Here is a 21,415-nt window from a genome sequence, read left to right as displayed (position 1 = left end):
ATTATTTTATTTTTACGAACGGTTTAATACGTAGAAATGAATATCTTTTGATGATTGATTAAATTCGTAGAGTAAGATTTTTGCAATGCAAATGTGATTGAAAAATAATTTTTTTTAGAATTCAATATAACGTTCGATTATTCTAAGAGATTAAATTAAATATATAATAACGCATAGATGTTTCTTATGTTGAACAATTAAAAAAAAAAATTCACTGAAAAATTCACTAGAAAATTGGTAATGAAATCTTCGAATGGTTTATATTATCTAGTTTATATGGCGATTAAATTATATATAGAATATAAAAATAATTTGCAAACTACAATTAAATCAAAAATAATTAATTTATGATTATTTTTACTCTAAATATTTAAAGACTTATATTCAAATGAATTTTTAAATAGATATCGGAAATGTGTTGAAAACAACTGATGATGATTAATCATTTTTGCAATATTAAAATTGTGGAGTTTTTTAAAAAAAATTTTATGTGCAAAACAATTTATAAAATTATAAATTGCTTTGCAAATTTAAATTTTAAATTTTAAACATATTTTAAATACAATTTCAAGATACAATAAATAATGATGATTATAAAACATTAAAATGTTATAAAATATTAAAAATTAGTATTTTTAAACTTATACATCCACTTGAAAAATTATTAAATTTTTAAATTCACACAATTTTTACATATTGCATTCCAGCATCATTATTTTCATATTAACTGGAAATATATTCCTTTTTAATACCGCGTGTACAATACATTATTTATGAAACTCATATTCTTTGTACTCAAAGATGCATCCGATACAACTTCTCGTCCACCTTTGATGTGCCCATTTTGCTGAATTTTTTGCTCACACCATCGCTTAGCAATAACCAGGACCAAATCTTTTGCTGACAGGATATGACTATCCTCTACTTTTTAGGAGACTAAAGTTCCAGCCAATTCTATGTTAATAATTAATCTTTATACATAAATGAAATCACAATTTTTCATTCTCGATTCTATTCGAATGGAAAATAATTTTTAATAAAATTATTGGATATATATTATTGGATTATAATATTGGGAACCAATTATACAATATAAAATAATATAAATATAATAATTGGAAATCTAAAAGTTATAGCAAATCACGTACAAATAATTTTGAAGTATTCACCAATTATAAATTGAATATATAAATTTTAATATTACATTGACTTTAAATTATAACTAATATGTTACACTATCTAATTTCAAAATTTGAAAAGATTCAAAAATGTTTTGTCTTATATCTTGTTAATAACTAACTTGCTCTTGATCAAAGAAAACTAACTTTCTGAGATAAATGATGAAGTTTTATTTCTCAAATTATGAAAGAAATCATTAAAAATAGATACAAACATTTTAATAAGTTGGGAAATAAATTTTTGTTTTTTTTTTAATTTTTATATATAAGTATTTTTATTTCTAAGTAAAAACACATTCACATGCATATCTTTCATATGTTTTATTTAGAAAATTAGAGGATTTTAAAAAGACTATTTCCTTTTAATGAATTTACATGAAAATATACTGTGAAAATATAATTTGATTTATTAAAATTGTATAATATGCAGCTTTAATCAATAATTAATAAATTCTTATTGTGTATGCATATTAAAAATGAATATTATGTTCATCAAGTTTAATAAAATTTAGTTGATAAAATAAAAATTATAAATAAATTATTATGTTTTAAGTCAATATTCTTATAATTAAGAAAATTTCTTAATATAAACTGTTTATTATATAAAATAGCCTTTTTCAATCTCATGTTAATAATATTGTATTATAAAAAAGAAAGTTTGATTAATATCTGCACAATATAATTAAAGATATCTACGAATCTGATAAAAAATGCAAAATCATAATTTGAGAAATCCATGACAACGATAAAAACACAAAAATTATGAAATAAAAAAAAGATTTTAGAAGATTAATATTTTCAATTAATAAAAAAAAAATTTCCTTTCATCAAAGTATATTATTTCCCAATATTTCGTTCTTTTAATCCAATTCATGTATATATATATATATATATTAAATTATGTAAGATCATAATGATTATTGCATTGATTTGAATATATTATAATATGATATTAATTATGTATGATATTAATCAATATTGATTTAAATAAAAAAACCCTTTTATCTTATAATTTTTTTAGAGAAATCATATTTATCCTCTCTTTTGTATTAAAATATTTTTTAACAGAAAATATTCACGATTTTATTGTCGTAAAATTTTTTAAAAATAAATAAAAAATCATCATTTATTCCTTCTTAAAAACTTTATAATCTCAATCTTACTACTATTATCTTTTCTAATTTTTTATCTAGCAATTAATATATTATAAGCAAAAGACAAAAATGACAAAATATATTCTACAATACCTACAATATTTATTCATTATATGATCACTCTTTTCACAGAATATCTTCGAGAGTCATTTCATTATTCTTTGAATTCAACATAAACACGAAATAATAAAAACATCATAAACACCGAAACATTATACGTAACTTAGAATTCTGTTTCTTCAAATGTTTGTTTTCTACTTCTCTTCGTCTTTCACTATCTATCACTTTTCACATTTATCGTATCGATAAAAGTACCACGACAAAAATGGAACAAGATTAAATTAGGTTAGGTTGATAATGCGTCAATTTCGAAGTTATAACGAATAAATAATGTAAACGTAATCGTATTATCGCGATAAGAATTTATGAATCTAACAATTCTAAATAATATTCGGATACGTTAAACTAAGAAAAATAAAAGAAACACGATAAAGAATAGCCTCACCTCCACTAAAGGTATCATTGTTGTCGGACTGCAATGTTGCGCTCGTTTCGGACAAGGGCGACGGAGTTGGCCTTAAATCCGAGGGTGGTTCCAATCTCAGTAAATCACTTCCGCCATCTCCACCGCCCCCATTTCCTTTCCCGACCTGTACAATCGTCAGAGGTCCCCGGTTACCTGTCGTAAAACAGAGAAACCGCAATGAGGCCGTACACTAAGAAATACGTAACTGGATATTTGAAATGAGCCGGATGCTCGCAGATGGCGTTACTGTCGCTCCCGCTTAATTCCTCGGTAAAAGTATCTCGTTTACGACTTGAAGTTAATAGGAATTGGTCTTAATTCGCTATTCGATATATCGCGTTAAATTTAAAAGCGACTATTTTCGCGGGAAATTATAAAATAATTAGAGGCTATTTTTTTCGATCGATAATTGTGGCAGCAATAATTAATTACCATAACCTAGATTAAAAATACGGTTATTAATGAACGTAATATGTATATAAAATGCTTGTACTATTATAAAAATATAATAATTTAGAAACGTAATTTAAAGTATTATAAATTTATATTTGTTTGAGTAAGTGTTAATATTTAATTCTAACAAAGCTAGTTACTAATTGCCAGTTAATAATAAAAACCAGAAAAAACTTGGAAAAAAATTCTCTCTACTCAGATTTCTCTAGATATTTTCAGTCCTTTGTCTCTCTACTTTCAAAGTGCAGCTTCGAGGTACTTTACATTATATATGTGACGTCCAGACTCAAGCAGATGCGAACCGATTTTCTCTCAGACTCTTCTTTCTCGATATTTTCTTTGTATGTCTTTTCTCTCGTCTTTTTTTTCAAATTCCTATTTCTTCTCTGAATACTGAGTACTCTTTTTGAAACTCATCGAAATTCACTGATACTCAATGTTGCCATATCAATGTCGATTTTCTCAAAATGATAACAATATTATTTTAATACTTAGAACATAAAATTAAAAATTTACTTCATTTTAAAGAATTTTAAAATCTAGAATTTCTGTTACAATGTACAATAAGTGATTCAAAAAAATATTAAATAAATTTTTGAAAGTGTCTTCAATAACATTTTAAAAAATTTGGAATCTTAATGGATTAAAAACTTCAAATTTTCTCGTTGATCGATTTATCAGTCTTGAATCAATCGACCACCTTGACAATGTGAGATTATAATTATTGAGAGAAATAAGATTATGAACGAGGGAATAGGTTTCTCGGGAACGTAGCTAAGTGGTAATTAACCTTCGTTTTACCAAGCCTCGAATAACTCGTGCCAACGTAAAACCCACTTAACCCTTCAACCTCCCCTTCTTTCTAATTTGATAAATTATCAAAATTATTCATGCGTGATAATGATATCGAACAAAAAAAAATAAATTATGGAATTTCTTGTAGAAAACATTTCTGTGGTATTTCAAAGACATTTAATTAATAAAATTAAATAACCAATGACCTGAAATTTGGAGGCTTTTTAGTTATTATTTTAATAATTATTTATTATTCAAGGATATAATAGTCACAATGATTGATTATTATAATTTCTTAAACAACTTTCAAAATTTACAATGAATGGATTTGTAATAATAAATAAATAAAAATATAAATTTCTATCAATTTAAGAATGGAACAATAATTTATAAATAGCAAATTAATACGTGCAATATCTTCTTTTACATAATTTATATTCTCATAAATACACATTTGCATATTTGCACATAAATAATGATAAGAAGGAAAGAAGAAGAACGTGGTAATAGGTATGGTATAAAGATTAAAGAGAAGAAAAGAGTGATAACCTTTAATAGCTCACCTATATTTTAAGCAGAAATTTAGAGCACAATGAATTACAAAACCAGACTTTATAGATATAACATAAAACTGGAGGATCGTAATTCTATATTATTAAAGCAATTTCAAAAAATTACCAATAAATTTTCTTGAATGATATATATCATAATTCTATATTATTAAAGCAATTTCAAAAAATTACCAATAAATTCTCTTAAATGATATATATCATGATTATAAAACGACTAAATGTTCTAGATTTAATAATCATAAAAATATAAAAATTATTTATATTATAAAAATCTACAATTACTAGGACAAATTATTTAGGGAGAAAAAGAAAACAAGTCTATTTACTTAATTCTGTTAATTTTTGATAACCAATCAATGTAATTAATAATTAATAGAAATCTCCTAATTACTCTATCAAACGAAAATGCGGATAGTCTTGCACAGAATGCAACCAGTCATCCAGTCGTCAATTATGAAATCTGTTCAAGTCGTAAAATTTTATTATCAATCGTTATGTATACAATATATTTGGAATATTCAGAAGTTAGTAGTAATACGTAGCATTATTTCACGTTGAATTATACAAACCGGACGATTGGGATTTGATGTTGCGCAATTTCCGGCACAATTTCAATTATTTCGAAGGATAATAAAATAGAATGAATGATGAACTAAGAGGATGTGGAAGAAATTAGATATGTATGTAACTAACAATATTATTTGTTTCTCATGGATAATGGTTTGATGTTGTTTGATAATAGATATCAATTGGAATTGTATTGAGATTGATTTCACTTAAATTAAAGAGAATTTGATGTTGTTTGATGATAATGTCAATTGAAATTGTATTAAGATTGATTTCACGTGAATTGATAAGATGGATATTGTTTGTAGATGACAGAAATCAATTGGAAATCTATATTTAACTCTTTCTTTCATGATAATATACTACACTTATGCTGCACTTATATTACACTTAAATATTATTTAAGAAGGATTTCTTATATTAATACCGATTGTTAATTTTTTTATTCAAATATTTTTGTTTTTATATAGTTAATTATTTCATTACCTCTGGCGTTTTTAAAACATACTGACCTCAAGCAATGTTTTTGTAAGTAATAAAAATGAAATTAAAATGAATAAAAACTTGAGTGCACCGTGAAAACCAGAATTCATAAATGTAAAGGTAAGCTTTTTAATTGCCAGCCTGACATAACAATTATACTAACAAGTAAATAGACATATTATACTTTCCAAGCATACTTCAATATGCGTACTTTTCCTCATGAACAAATTTTTAATTAACTCCTCACTATTCTTAATTCCATTTTTATTCAATTCAAATTTTTTTTTAACATTCCAGATTTTGAAAAATTTTCGATTTATTTATTAATATCTTTCTATTTCACTATCTCAATAAACTTATCAAATTAATTTATATAGAAGGTTTCTTTAGTAACAATCAAATATAATCAAATATAACTTGAAATTTCAAATTTAAATTGAAGGCCTGTGATTGTCCAACGAATAACTGATAGCAAAGCTATGAGTAATGAAATTACCATAAAGCTACGAACTAGTAAAATTAGCGAAGTAGAGATTTGAGTGCTGATCAAACAACCAAGCTATAAATACCAAAACTAGCAGAATTTGAAATCTTCAGAGCAGTGTTGATCAATTGAACAATGAAACTAACTGAAGTTAAATCTTCAATTTAAAATCGGAATCACAAACACAAAGTTAACGAAGTGAAAATTCGAAAGACTTCAGTTTCTATTAAACATTGTTCGTTACCCGAACTTGCCCGAATTTACTCGATGTTACCCGATATTGCCCGATATTGCCCGATGTTGCCCGAGCTTTGTCGATCGGCTATTGGTCACTTTATCAGTGCAGCCAACTGCTGAACAACACTGCTCTATACAAAAAACAAAGAAAAAGAAATTTTATTAATTATTACCTGTTCTGGAGGGTGGAAGCAGCAATCCCTGAACTTCTTCCAAAGGCATCGCCTGGCCGTGATGATCTCGGTAAGGACGATGAGGTCGATCCTTCATACCTCCTCTCGAACGCCCAAATGGCGTTCGTCTTTGCCAGTTTCCGCGTCGAGAAACAACGATGATGTTGGTTAACGGAGGCAAGGATCAGGGCCAATTTCAGGATCGGGTCCGGGAGATAGGGTGAGTCCTGAGGGACTCGTGGCGATGACGAACGACGGTGGTAGAGCGTCATCGCCCCGCCGTCGTCCCTAAGACCATGCCCAGCTCACAAAGAATCTCGAGACGAACAGTTTGTACCGGGATACTTTTAGTTCAGATTTTCTTTGACTCTGTAATAATACAAGAATTAATTAATTAAAAGTAAACAATGAAATGAAATCTTAAACGATAATTATAAAAATAATAATCGTTCAAAATTTTGAATTATCAGGAAATTTTATATTTTTAATTGTTACATAATTATAAGCATAACATTATTTTATGAATAATGCATAAATTTATAAATTATGAACCTTAATTATACTTCGATTAATATTTATATTAATTTAATTGTATATGAATATTTATAATATTAATAATTATCTTCCATATATTGATATGTACATAAATTGTACACATCGATTTTAATCATTTTCGAAATTTTATAATCTGTTCGCATAATAAATTATGATTTTATAAAAAAAATTATTTGTTTGTCTTCAAAATCGAGATATTAAGAATAATATAATATTAATTAATAATCGATTATATCGATGAAATTGATCGATATAAATCGATATTTCCTCCAAGCAATATCGCATATTAAATTGTGAAAACGTCAATTAATAAAAGGTACAAAATTATTTAAAATTCTAATTATAAAATAAAATTTCTTAATGCTATAATTTCATATGTCTCTCAAGTGTTTCAAAGCACAATTTCCAGAACTATCTAAAAACGCTACAAGTCGTTTTTACCATCGAACCAATTTAGGTCACCTATTGATTACCACTGTAAAAAAGTCTCATAGGTAAACCTGGGTATAGTCATCATCAAAGTACTGATAGCATTCCTTTCGAAACTTATCATTAACCTTACAAACTTGTAGAACAATTTTTCTACTATTAACCAAGTGAAGGCTAAATGAAACAATGTTATATTCTTTTGTAAAAAAAACTTTACTGTTTTAATGAATAAGAATTAAAATTGAAATAAAATATTCACGTGAAAAATGAGCTTTCGTTCATCGTTTTAGCAATTCTTTTTAATATCATATAATATAAATATACATACACTTGTAATGAAGAATTCAAATTTTTTTTTTCCATTATAACTTCTTCTTTTTCGTTAAAATTGCCTAATTAATTTCATCTCGTTCGTTTTTGATGAATAAATTTTTTAAAATAAAAAGATTCTTAAATTTTGATTAATATTATATGATAATATTAATATAATATTAATATTATACTTTAAAATTTATTACAAAAGTTATACGTTTCTGAAAAATGATTTAAAGCATCATATTTTTCAGGAAAAAATATAAACTTCAGTTATCGAGTTTTGCATAATATACAAAAAAGAATAAAAATTGCAAATTCTCAGTATGCAAAACTATCTTTATATATAGATTATACCAACATCATAAATCATTCTTATGACAGAGTTCTTTTGTGTTGCCAGCAATTTGATATCAAACTGATATTTTTAAATACCTCACCGTTGAATATTGTGTAAATTCCGATAAAATATAAATCAATATTTTCTTATTATAGAAACAAATATAAATAGATTTTATCATTAAAAATTAGAATAAAACAAGTGAAGAAAATATAATTCTCTTTAAAAAAAAAATAAAATTCTTGAAAAAAAAGCTTTGTTAAATAAGAAATAAATTCTAATCGTTGATGTTTTAATTTTTGATTAATTTTTTAATTCATAAAAATTGAAGCAATATGTGAAAAAATAAATTATTGTGTATATTTTAAAACGCAACAATTTTCTGTCATACTATTTATTATTAAGAATTTTATTATTATTATTAAGATTTTTATTATTATTTTTATTATTATTATTAAGAATCTTCACAATTAATGAATTTTAATAAATACATAATTACAAGGAATAATGAATTAAATTGTATTCTACTACTTTTGCCTCCTAAAATCTAACAATAAAATCGTTACAGTTTATGGAGCTTGGTTTCAAAGTTATAATATTTTAATTAAATTTATGGATTTATAACGTAGAGTCAACGAAGAAGCACGTGAATGTCTTTGTTAAATGAATAAAGTGAATAAAATGAAACGTTAACAAAAATTTGAAAGAATTAAATAGAAGAAAGATATTTTTTGAAGTTTATAATTAACGTATAAATTCACTCTCAAATAATGGAAAAATATGGAGCAAGTAAAACAATAATTAAAACTAAATATATTATATAATAGAAACTAAAATTAATAAAAATCATAAATGATAAATTATGAAAAAATTATATTGTATAAAAGAAAATTTTGAACGAAATTATTGAAAATATAATATAACAAATATAAAATCGAATTTTATCAAGCTACCAAAATAAAACTCGCAAATTAAATTACTATATACTTCTTTGTTGAACTATCTTCAAAAAATTCTTCTAGAAAGTTACTGATATCTTATCCATCCTGAACAACTTCAACAAAAATTGCTGATGTATTACTCTTGATAATAACATCATCAAAATGTCTTCTTTTTGATATCTAAAATAAAAATCAAATAACGAAACTTAAATTAGATTTGAAAAAAAAAGAACAAATCCTTTAAAAGTGATTATAATAACATTCAGCAATACTCAAAAATTTTACCTCTAATTTTTTATTATCAAATCTCATAAATCACAGAATCATAGAATGCCATTTTCCAATCTTAGTTAACCAAGAATTAAATAAATAAACCATTCTTCACAATATGAGAATAAATATCAATGACAGTCTTCCCTATGAACAAATCTATCCTAGAATAAAGTTAAAATTCATACAATATTAGAAATATAACTACACAGAAATGAATGAAATAATAATCAACTCTCCCCTATATAATATATATATATACTACATATTCCAAAAAAAAAAATTGCAGAAATTATTTCACCTGAATCGTATATATACCCTCCTGCCACGATTTTTAATTCTTTTTTAAGTCACATATTGACCTGACCATTCCCATATGTACTCTTCTGTCTATAGACTTCGGTTTCGCATAACTTCGGTCATCGAGGCGGAGACGCGTAGACCGGCAGCTGTTTGCTAAAAGCACACATTACCTGCGTGTGAAATAGATCGATACAAAAGCTGTCCCGATGTTAGTGGGTCTAGTTCAACGGAATTATATAGTAGATTTTACGATATAGACACATACAGGGCTACTCGAGGAAGACATGTTCGTGTCTCCGACACTGACCTTATCGTTTGCACGTGATACTTTTTTTTCTCTCCCCTCCCCTTTTTTTCCTGTCCTTCGCCAATTTGTTAACGTCCTGTGGAAAAAAAAAGAAACGAGGAAAATCTCCACTTTCGAGGAGAAAGAATAATAATGAAATTATATATATTTTTTTTGTATTACTTACTATGATTTTTAATATTTAGAATAAAAGTTATCTTTAATATGTTAAAGATTCGAATGATTTTGATCATTGTTTAAAGTAAAATTATTATATAAAATATATTTGACAATATTTTCATAGAATTTGGAATATTTAAAAAGTTGTGTGTGTCAACGGCCTACACAATTTTGAAAGTTGTACGTCATTAGCATCATTACGTAAGCGTGTAATATAACGAGAACGAGGCGATAACGATCTACTTATACATCATTCCATTTCTCCACCGAGTGGAGGACACTTGCGAAATTCATATTCTTTTAAATATGAAAGTCTCGCGAGAATTTGGTTGCCAAGCGTTAAATAATAAAGCGATGTAAGCTTGTGTCCAGCTTGGATATTTCGCGATCAACCCTTTGAACGAAGTTTTATATTAAAGTTGGACTGTGAAATATCACCACGTTTTCTCTGTGTTACATTCACGTATTTAATCGTATTATCTTCAATTTCACTGCAGTTCTTCCGGAAACAACATGGTAACAAACATGAAATGGAATTTTCAATTTTCTTTGTAAAATTGAATGTACGATAATTTACGGGATAGGAGAGGAAAATTTTAAAAAATACTGTCGAGTGATGGTAACGTACAATTCTTGGGTATTTTTTAAAAATTCTTCAAAAAGTATTTAAGGATAAAATTTTTACAGAGCAAAATGTATAATTTGTAAAGGAGAATTATCTTCTTGTTGAGAATTCAAAATACGTTGATTTTAAAATGAGACATTTACAGAAACATTTGCATATAAAGATATTGAGATAAAGATAAGCAAGGAATATTAAAATAGAATGCACAAAAGGGATTGTGCATTCGCAATATTTGTTAATAAACATTTTACCAATCCCATTTAGGAATCGATATGGATATGTTCAATAATTGATAATCAAATCTATAATGGACAGGGGAACGACGTCACCAGAAAAATAATGGAGACTTCAAATAGAAACCGACTTGACATTTAACGAACTCCTTGAAATTCTAGGACAAATCACTGGCCAAGATCAATTCTTCCGCATCGATAGAAATTGCACGATTAAAAACTATTTCGAAAGAGTGAAAAGGTTAATAGATTTTTTTCCAAATCGATGCAATATTTTATTAAGTGAAAAATAAAGTCAGTTTCACCAATGATACGATATTCCATCCAAGAAAAAAAAAAGATTTCCTCGAACAATTTCACAAAAGCAGACAAAAAGGCACAAAAAGAACAAAGAGATACACAAGAATGAAACATTTCTATCTTAGAAAGCTGCTATTCATCAGCTTTAAAGGGGGAAAAAAGCTTAAAGTGAATTCACACTTTCTTACAAATTCTTTTCAATACATAGAATTGCAGAATACAAGAGATTTATTTACAAAATATTATATAGAGAGAGATTGTGAATTGTAACAAAAATAAAAGAATTCAATCAATGAAAAAAAAGAATTATATAGCAAAGAAATATATCACATATAATCTGGTGATATTAGATATTATAAGATTTGATCTAATCCCTACAGAAATCCTTAATTAAAACTACTAAAACTCCTTCCATTAGATATACTAAAATCTTTCTATTAATTGTATGTCTTCCTTCTCTAGATCCACTAAAATCTTTCCAAAAAACTTTCTGTATTAAATCTCCTAAGCTCTTCTTCTATAAATCCACTGAACTATTCCTAAGAAACATTAAAACTCCTCTTTGAATTCAATGAATTTCTCTCTGTTACAAACTCCTCTATTAAAATCACTTCCACCAAGAACTCCCTCCTCTATCTTCCAAATAAACTTATACTTTCTGTCTACTTGTACCAGGATGTCCTAAAGAATCTTAAACTTAAGGATAAATTTAACAACTAAACAGTTACAAGTCAGAAATAACATACAATTGTACAACTGACATTCTCCAAATTCCATAGAGATTATTTATATTTTTAATAATACTAATTTTCTGTGTTCAGTAATAGTATTAATACATTAAAATAACATGCTATCTTTCATTAAGAATGATAAACTTGTGAAGCATGCAATAGTCATAAAAAGTTAACAAACACATTTTAAACACCACAACCTAGTTTTCTTATAATTTCTTATAATTAGATTTCTATTTTTGTATAATATTTTTTTAAGTTCTGTTTTATCTATACACTTTTTTTACATAAGCAATAATTTCTTATAGTAATAACAGTCAATGCCAAATTTACAATATATTTATGTAATATATCACAAAAAAAAAAATATTCAATAGCACAATAAAATAAAGTAAAAATCTTCGACTAATTATGCAACACGAAAAATCTTATGTACTATAAGAAATGAACGAAATACAAGAACGATTTTCAACGACGAGCGCGTGAAAGGTATCTCTCTTAATCGATGACACATTAACAAGGTAAATGTTGTGACATTATGGAAATAATCAATACCGTATGGTGTTGACAAAAATAGAATCGTTATAACGTAACTCTAACAGGTATCACATTCAATTTATATAGCTGTATCACGATATAAATTTTTAATTTACAGTAAAAAAAATCTGAATATAAATAAACAGATATCTGTTTCAAATTGTCTTATCCTATCCGTTCATTCTAATTTTAAACAAATGTTAAAAAGACTAAGACTCTTTTTATTAAGAAATAAATCTATATCTATATATTAATAAAGAAACAAAAACATTTTCTCTTTAAATTAAAATTTCAATGCATGTTAATAATACGATTACATAAAAAATTATTAAAAATATTTCATTAAAAAGTTTTCTTCCTGCGAGTGACATTGTAATGCGTTATTAAATGTAGCACGTGTGCACGGACTGGTTGCCTGCGTGCAGGCGTTTCAAGCAAAATCTTAATAAAATTAAATGGTTCATAATTTGAAAAGTAAGCCTCGTTTCTTTATCATTTTGCTACATACACAATCGATCCTCTAATAAAAGGTATATTACGTGTTTCTCGACAATCCGTGTAAATCACAAATAAACCCATAAGTTTTGTGGCCTATAAATCGTATAGGCTGTAAAATTTTTATTTCCGATTCTCCTGCACTCTCTCTCCGGATTTAATAGATCCTGCATTCTACAGATTTTACGATCTACGTAATCTACAAATTGTGTTCAAAAGATTTAAATTCGTTTCTCGATATATCTCGTGGTTGGAAAGAAAGAATTTGCTATTCAACAAAAGCAAACTACTATCAATAAATTGTTCATGATTTTAAAATTATTTATCAACGAACTACGTAAATATTCTATACCCCTCGCGCTATTGTTCATCGATATAATAGCGTAATAATTAGATAATTTCGATAGCACCATTATTACCGTCATTCATCTGCCATCCATGAAAGAACAATTTCAAATTTTCGTCAAATTTATATCATCAAAAGCTTTATTCCACAATAGCCAATCACAACCGATGATGCGAAAACTTATAATCCATTAGTTTGTAACTTCATAATCGAAATAAGTACATTCTCGTATACTGGATCTTGTATGAAGTTTCTTTCACGAGATATCTATCATTTTTAATGATTTGAATAATATCTCAATCGAATTGGATTCAAAAGTAGATTTATTGTAATAAATTTTATTATCCTAAAACAGATTTATAAAAACTGTGTCGATTAATCGTGTCAATTTTTCTAATTTTTCTTATACACGGGAGAAAGATCATCAATTTAAAAGAAAAGATCGTAAGATACCATTTTTATCCACTATCGATTCCAACTAATGTATCCCGTCCATCTTGCAATTCTCTCGCAACGATAAAGGCGCGGTTCAAATTCCTTCAAATCGCTCGTTGAAAATTAATATTGAGGCATGGATATGAAACATAGATAGCGTGACAATCAACCGTTTTCCCCTTCCCTTCAACTCAAGCCAATCAAAATTTACACCAACGATTCGAAATCATACCCCCTCCCCATCTTCCTATTCTTCGCTCGATTATCGATAGTATTGCGCCTCTATTTATCGCGTCATTTCGATTCTCGAATGGGAAGAAAGACAGAGAGAGACGCACACGATGGGGGATAAAGGAATAAAAACGCGTGTTAACCAACGTCGGATGCGTGACGAGAAAAGGAGCGAGTGCATTGTTACAAAAGTATCGATTATGCGCCAGTGTGTGTTTATTCTAGCGAAACATACCGATTTCCGCTAATTAAATTGCTAATCAACCGTCCATTACACGAATGACAAATTAATGGAAGGGGATGGAAATCCGGCTGTTTGCGGAAAGAAAATTGGAATTTGTGTAATAATTCGTCGAATAATTGGGACGAAGTTTTTAGCGTGATAATTTTTGTTCGTTCTTTTCTTTCTTTCTTTCTTTCTTTCTTTTTTCTTTTTTCTAGGAATTGTAGATCGATTGATGAAATTGAATAATGTGGACTCGAAGTTAATCATCTTTAAATATTTTTACTTTTAAAAATAAATGTAAATAAAATAATTAAAATAATGGAAGAAATTAAAATGTAAAATATTGATATCTGTGAGTGTTTCATTTCTCCCTCTCTATATATATAAATGTTAATAATATTTTCTTTTTTCATGATAAAATCTAAAACTATATTTATCTGTACGTTACAATATAGTGCATGTAATTTATTATTTTACACACACACATACACACACACATATATATATATATATATATATATATATATATATATATTGTCACGTATTATATAATTTCAATTGTATTCAAAGATATAATGCGAAGACTGAACAATGAGGCAATTTTACGATAATTCTTCTAATAAAAACGGTATCCACGTAATAAAGCCATCATTATATCGATAACGAGGGATATAACCGTGAAGGTTCATCGACTAGTTTTTTTTTATTTTTTTTTATTTCTTTCTTTTTTTTTTTTTTTTTGTTCTGGGGAAAACACGATTTTTTTCAACTGGACGTGATCACCGGCGCGTATAAATAAATGAAAAATGGGTATAGCCTTGACGAACAGCCGACTTTTCGATCGGTCATGTTTATCTATTCAACTTATCACGGCTGTTAACCTAACCCAGTTCCTGAAATACACATACACCTTGCTCAATTATACGACGAGACTTTTAAATTTCGCGTGAAATTCCCTGGCTAAAAAGTTAAAAGGAATTAAAATGTCTAATAATTATTTAAAAACGGACGTGTACACGTAATTTTCTTCCGTGATAATCTTACTTTTATAAGCGTTATATAATTTAATTTTCTTTTGTGTCGTACAGTGACACGATGTTCTAACAATAATTTTATTAAACAATGATACGATTTTCTGAATACGATAAAGACAAATGGAAAATCTTAATTAATAAAAAAAAATGTTTTAACAATTATTAAGAAATCTTACATTTTTTTAAATCTGAATAAAAATGTATAATTTTTAGACCCGAAGATATTTATTTGTTTTAATAAAAAATATTCTGTAATTGTGTTTAGAGATCAAATGTGATTTCCATTGAAAGGTTATGAACCTTCTTTCTATATAGAGATAATCTAAAATTAGAACTTCTAATATCAAAAGGATATGCATGAGATAGACACGATTGCCAACCTGTGGATCATAACCCTCGAGCAAACTAGTTTTCAAAAAGTGAATTTACTTTTACTTACTCTAATAGAGCTATGAGAATATAAAAAATAAATGATCTATGATCCTCCACCATCAAATATCTTATACCACAGATCTTCAATATATTCTTCTTTTTATTTTTTTTTAATTCACCAAATTACATATTTAACTTCAAAAATAAAATATATCTTAATTTGTTAAAAACTCAATTTTATATATTTATAAGGAAAAAAAGAAAAGTGGATGAAGATATTAAATGTCGAAAATCATTAAAATAGAATAACAATAATAGAAAAATAGTTTAACAAATTTCTTTAATTCCCTAAAAAAAATTGTAATGAATATTTCCTCGCGAATCGAAAAAAATATATATAAACGTGTAAATCTGTTACCACCAAGTGCTGAGAATAAATCGATCCCCTCGTATATCTTTAATGAAATTACTTATCTCGTGTCATCGTGTACCATCGCGGACGAAAGGATATTAGAATCGATTCAGCATCTTGAATTTGAGGAACGCGAAATTGAGACGCGACAATGGAACTGGTGGAATAATGGAAACTTCGCCAGGCCAAACCTTTGCAAAAGTTACCGAATACCGGCTGCTGAATTTATAAAAGGTTCCTCCGTAACTTCGACCATCCCCGAGTTTCCCCAATCCCCGAAAAGATTACATTTTCAAGAAGCAAGAGAATTGCAGTATCGAGGGAAACTGGCGAGATCGAGTTCCATCTCGAATTTCGTATAACTTGTACTTACGTAAGATATACTCTTTCATTTCCTGCTCCCTTAAATTTGAACAAGATGCTTTTTAATAATGTAAATTATTGATCCACTCTTGTCCAATCATTTTGTGTGTGATAATAAAGATGTGTTTGCATCGAACAATTTTTTCTTTTCCTTTTTTTTTCTTTTTAATTTCAATCCATGGTGAAATTATGCTAGGGTTTTTTTCATGCACGTAATATAAGTATGGTATCAATGAGATACAATTGTTAGTTCTTTTCTGTTGAGTTTATACAAATATCATCGTGTAGTTGCATTACTATTTAAAAGAAATTGGATGGCTCAAGCTGGATACTGGAGTATGAAACAAAGGAAATTAAAATTTAATTTAATTTAATATGGCTCGGAATCCCTTTTGTATTTTGTTGAACGTAAAAGGGATAGTAACTTAAAGAGAAAGAAAACATATTTTAAAAAGTATAAAATAGAAATAATAATGAATAAAAAAAGAATCTTTGCATTTTATAAAAAAAATACAACATAATCTCTTAAATAATTAAAGAATGGATACAAAGACAATTTTATTTTCCAGTAGTACCAACAATAACAAAACTAATTTTTTAGAAAATTTTAAAAAATAGAGTTTTAAAAATGAAAATATAAAAACAAATATTCAAATATGTTTCTATACCAAACAAATCAAATTTCAATTTATATTTTTTAAAATTTTATAGTTTAATCTTTCTCATATTCCCTAAAGATATTTTTTAGTAAAAAAAAAAAACTCTAGGATTTAATTATAATAACATGAAATTACAATAAATCTAGAATTGTAAATTAATAAAAAAAAATCATCTTACATATTCAACAAAAAAATGTAAAAATAAAATATTTGACCTTGTCAAAAAGTAGATATTTCTCGTACAATATCGTTCCATCGGGAGCAATACTGCAACTACTGTATTAAATGGTTCCTTCTTCATACGAAGACAAATGTCGGATCCTTTATCATACTCCATCGGGATCTTTAAGAAAAAAGGTATTATAGATATCGAGAGTGCCAACTGTGAAATCTATAAAAAGAAGAAAAATTACATCGTTCTCTTATTCGTTCGAATTTCGCCGAGAATAAAAGGCCAACCGTCCGAATTCAAAAAAATGAACCTGAAAAATTGCCTTCAATAATTGCCTCTCGATCATAAAAAGGGATAAAGAAAATTTTTATTCCGCCGATAGAAAGTTGAGAATACCTATATATTCATTGCAAAAATTTAAAAAAAAAAAATAAATTAATTTAAAAAACAAATAAATATTAATATTTATTATACTAATACTAAATTGCATATAAATTGAATATCCATTGAAATAGACTTTCAATGCAAAAGTTTATTGATCCAAAATATCTAAAAAATTAATAAAAATTATGAAATTATCATGCAATTCATATAAAATTTACATTATCTACAAATTAAGAATTTTAACTTTTTTTTAGCTTAAAATTCTTTTTAATAAAATCATTATTGAAAATGATTGACAAGCAAAATTGGCATTAACATTTTCAACTTTAGATTCATTAGATAAGAAAGTTAAAAAGAAAGATTCAATATTAATTAAGAAAATGATTGATATCAAACTTTTGGAAAACAATGAAAATTACGATGGTTCTTGGTCAGTTTTGGTCGGCACGTGCTCTTTTCACGTCGTAATTTTAATTCATCAAAAGCCTCTATCTCCTTTAAAAAGGCAACCTTTATAAGTCACGCTTAATCGCGCGTTCAGTACCTCTGCTCTCCAGGATGGAGGAGAATGGACATCCTAATATTGAAATTGCAAAGAATTTTTTTCAGGAAAAATATGAACAATGAATATTCTGGATAGGAATGAGAATATAAATGCAAATGTAAAAATTCGCCGTGATACTTGAATTTCGTATTGTTTTTCCGAATCTAGTTTGCCATGAAAATTAGCCACTCGTGAGATTGAACAAAATGAAGGTTGATAATTATTCTCAAAGAAGTAAATTTTAATTACTTTCCTTCGTCGAAATTTTATTTCTTTCCTTTTATTATTGTTTAACATTGATAATATCTTTTTTTTTCTTAATTGAAAATCTTTTCAGAAAAGTATTTATAAAATGAAAAATAAATTGTGTAAATTATTTTAATCCTAATTTTGTATTAAATGTAACTTTAAAAATAATAAAAGAAAAGTGAGTATATAATAATTGTAATAGAAATATACTGATTAATTGAAAATAGTGAATTAAAAATATCCTTATAATTTCCTACTTATAAATATCCTATTTATAATTTCATTTTCCAAAAAGAATTAATCAATTAATTACTATTAAATCAAATTATAATAATAAAACTTTTTTCCTTAAAGTAAACAATAATAAATTGATTCATTGAACAATTAGTTATTTTGATATCATCTTAATTAATTTCTAATAATAAAATTTTAATAATTCTTTTGGAAAAGAAATAAAATTTAATAATGTTTTTGCATCAGATTCAGAAGTAAAAAGTATGCTCTTCGCTTAAAATTTATACAATTATTTGTATAATAAACTATTATAACCTGCTATACTTCTAAAATGATGACAAATGTCGTTCGAACAACTTGGTAATATATTTGACCTAATTTTCGATTCTAAACATTGTGTTGATTTGAATTCAACGTTTAATCTACTGTATCTAATATTCTAAGGTAAACATCTACATGTTCATAAATGTCTATATGTTCATTCATCATATTCTTATATATAACTAAAAGAAAAATAAAACTAAACTAAAACGATATTAAAAATATATTTTATTTAAATATATTAATAAATTCATCAAGTAAAAATTTTCTCATATATAAATTTATTTTAAAATAATTTTTAAATAAATTTTAAATTTACATGTATTATATTAAAAAATTTTATGGAATATTTTATGCAATGAAAATGAAAAAATAGCGTTCATTTTCAATCATGTTTCCAATTATTTCAATTAGATATGTTTCAAAAATATTTTTTTAAATTGAGATATCTTGTACTTTTTTATACATTTGCTATTGTTTCAATGAAATGAATTTTTAAATGTCAGATGTTCTCTTATAAAAGAATTCATATATGAAAAGAAAATACTATGGTTTAAGGTCAAAGATTTTGATTTTATAAGATAAGCATTTCAATATCTCAAGATATGTTTCAAAGAACATTTCAATATCTCAATTTTAAATCAAGAGATAACATTACTATATATCTTCTATATTCACTATACCATATTTCAAAAAAAAATAAAATGAAAAGGAAAAGAATATTAAAATAAAACAAGTTTGCAACAATAAGTAAAAATGTAAATAATTAAATGTAAATAAAAATGTAATAAAGAATAGAGAAAATTAATAAAAAATAATAAAAAAAGAAACAAAGATTATTAACAGATAGAATAATTAAGAATATTCTAATAATCATTACAAAATTTCTAATAAGTTTGTAACAAGAATTTTATTTAAAAATTGAAATAAAGATTAAGAATTTTAAGATTTGAAATTAATCTAAAAATCTAATAATAGATAATAAAATTATTTTCTGAACAATATTTAAATATTAAATATTTAAATATTATATATATATAAAATATTTAATTATAAATTATTTTGTATGAAATTAATAAAAATATCTTTTTTAATTATACCAGTAAAATTTACAGCAATATATCGTTGTAATATGATAATTACCTATTTCCATGCCAATTCACACGAACAAAAATACCTACTTGTTTCAATAACCTATCTCCCAAAAATATAACCTCAATGCGCGATAACATATTTCGCGAGACAATAACGTGACACCAAAAGCGAACTACGTGCTCGAGATATACTTGTCTATTTACCCTTTTGTTGTAATTATCATTATCGAAATGTAACCAGATAGTACAAGAACTGGCAACAAAATCGTAAGTGGCAACAAGTCACAAGTAAGATGGCCACAATTTTCACTATTTCCCGAGTTATTTATAAATTTGCATGAAAATGTCACGAATCATACATGTAATTCTCTGTTAAAATTTGTGTCTAAGCATGTAAAATAAGTTAATTTCTAAAAACATTATAGAACATTACAAAATAATAAAATCATACTAATATAAAATAATTTTCAGCAGAAAATATAATATATTGTACTGTAAATAAATACAAAAAAAAACAAAAAATTTTTTAATACTTATTGCGTATTAAATTTTATTCAATCCTTTAGAGAAAAAATAATACGCTACGTATACAAAATAATATTACCAATTTAATCATTTCACAACGTATATTAATATGTTAATTTCTTCTAATGATAATGTAATGAAGAATTTCACAAGTTTTTCAAATTTGCATATGCTTTGAACTTTGACCCCGATTATTCACAAAACACAATCTTACAGGTTATTCACTCTAATCAATTATCGATTATAAAAATAAATCACCGAAAACACTAAACAATAAATTTCTTACTTTGATTCGATCGTAAACAAATCGAAACTATTTCTCTAAATTTATAAAATACTTGAAAAATATCTATACCTTGTAAAAATAATAAAAAAATAATAAAAAATAATGAAATATGAATAAAAAACATAAAATAAATAAAAATATTTTTTATGTTTCTGTAAACAAAATATAAATTAAATAAAATATCAATTGACAATAAATGAAAGATGAATGTGAATTATGTTTGAAAAAGACATTATTAATTTGTTACTTTGAACATTATTCGAATTATAATTTTTTAAGCTTTGTATTAGATTTCAATGTTTCATAATAAATATTTAATATTTAAAAACAATAATATAAATAGAATATTGATTTTATAAAGAAAATTAA

General features: G+C 25.8%; 1 protein-coding gene and 1 long non-coding RNA gene across 22 annotated transcripts in view; one reads left to right on the top strand and one right to left on the bottom strand.

Moving 5' to 3' along the window:
• LOC100577254 (potassium voltage-gated channel subfamily KQT member 1) overlaps positions 1 to 21,415 on the bottom strand; it is a 126,106-nt gene that overhangs the window by 102,051 nt on the left and 2,640 nt on the right. For 6 of the 21 annotated variants that reach the window (XM_026446083.1, XM_026446080.1, XM_026446087.1 and 3 more), the window contains 10 exons: positions 17,651 to 17,719; positions 17,453 to 17,580; positions 16,589 to 16,909; positions 13,579 to 13,851; positions 10,080 to 10,155; positions 9,771 to 9,925; positions 9,485 to 9,633; positions 9,246 to 9,379; positions 6,623 to 6,991; positions 2,838 to 3,011 (listed from right to left, as the gene is read on the bottom strand). In XM_026446083.1, coding sequence (XP_026301868.1) covers positions 2,838 to 3,011; positions 6,623 to 6,719 — 271 coding nt within the window. In that variant the 5' untranslated portion in view covers positions 6,720 to 6,991; positions 9,246 to 9,379; positions 9,485 to 9,633; ... (4 more) ...; positions 17,453 to 17,580; positions 17,651 to 17,719. Of the gene's footprint in view, positions 1 to 2,837; positions 3,012 to 6,622; positions 6,992 to 9,238; positions 9,380 to 9,484; positions 9,634 to 9,770; positions 9,943 to 10,037; positions 10,156 to 13,578; positions 13,852 to 13,958; positions 14,639 to 16,588; positions 16,910 to 17,452; positions 17,581 to 17,650; positions 17,720 to 21,415 lie in introns of those variants that run through there. The other 15 variants (XM_026446096.1, XM_026446094.1, XM_026446099.1 and 12 more) reach the window with 13 other exon arrangements.
• Positions 10,100 to 11,212, top strand: LOC107965915. Its single transcript, XR_001706347.2, has 2 exons — positions 10,100 to 10,857; positions 10,926 to 11,212. It is a non-coding gene; the product is annotated as an uncharacterized LOC107965915 (long non-coding RNA).

The sequence above is a fragment of the Apis mellifera genome, linkage group LG1, assembly GCF_003254395.2.
Source record: "Apis mellifera strain DH4 linkage group LG1, Amel_HAv3.1, whole genome shotgun sequence".
NCBI lineage: Eukaryota > Metazoa > Arthropoda > Insecta > Hymenoptera > Apidae > Apis > Apis mellifera.
This window is presented reverse-complemented; position numbering and strand designations above follow the sequence as displayed.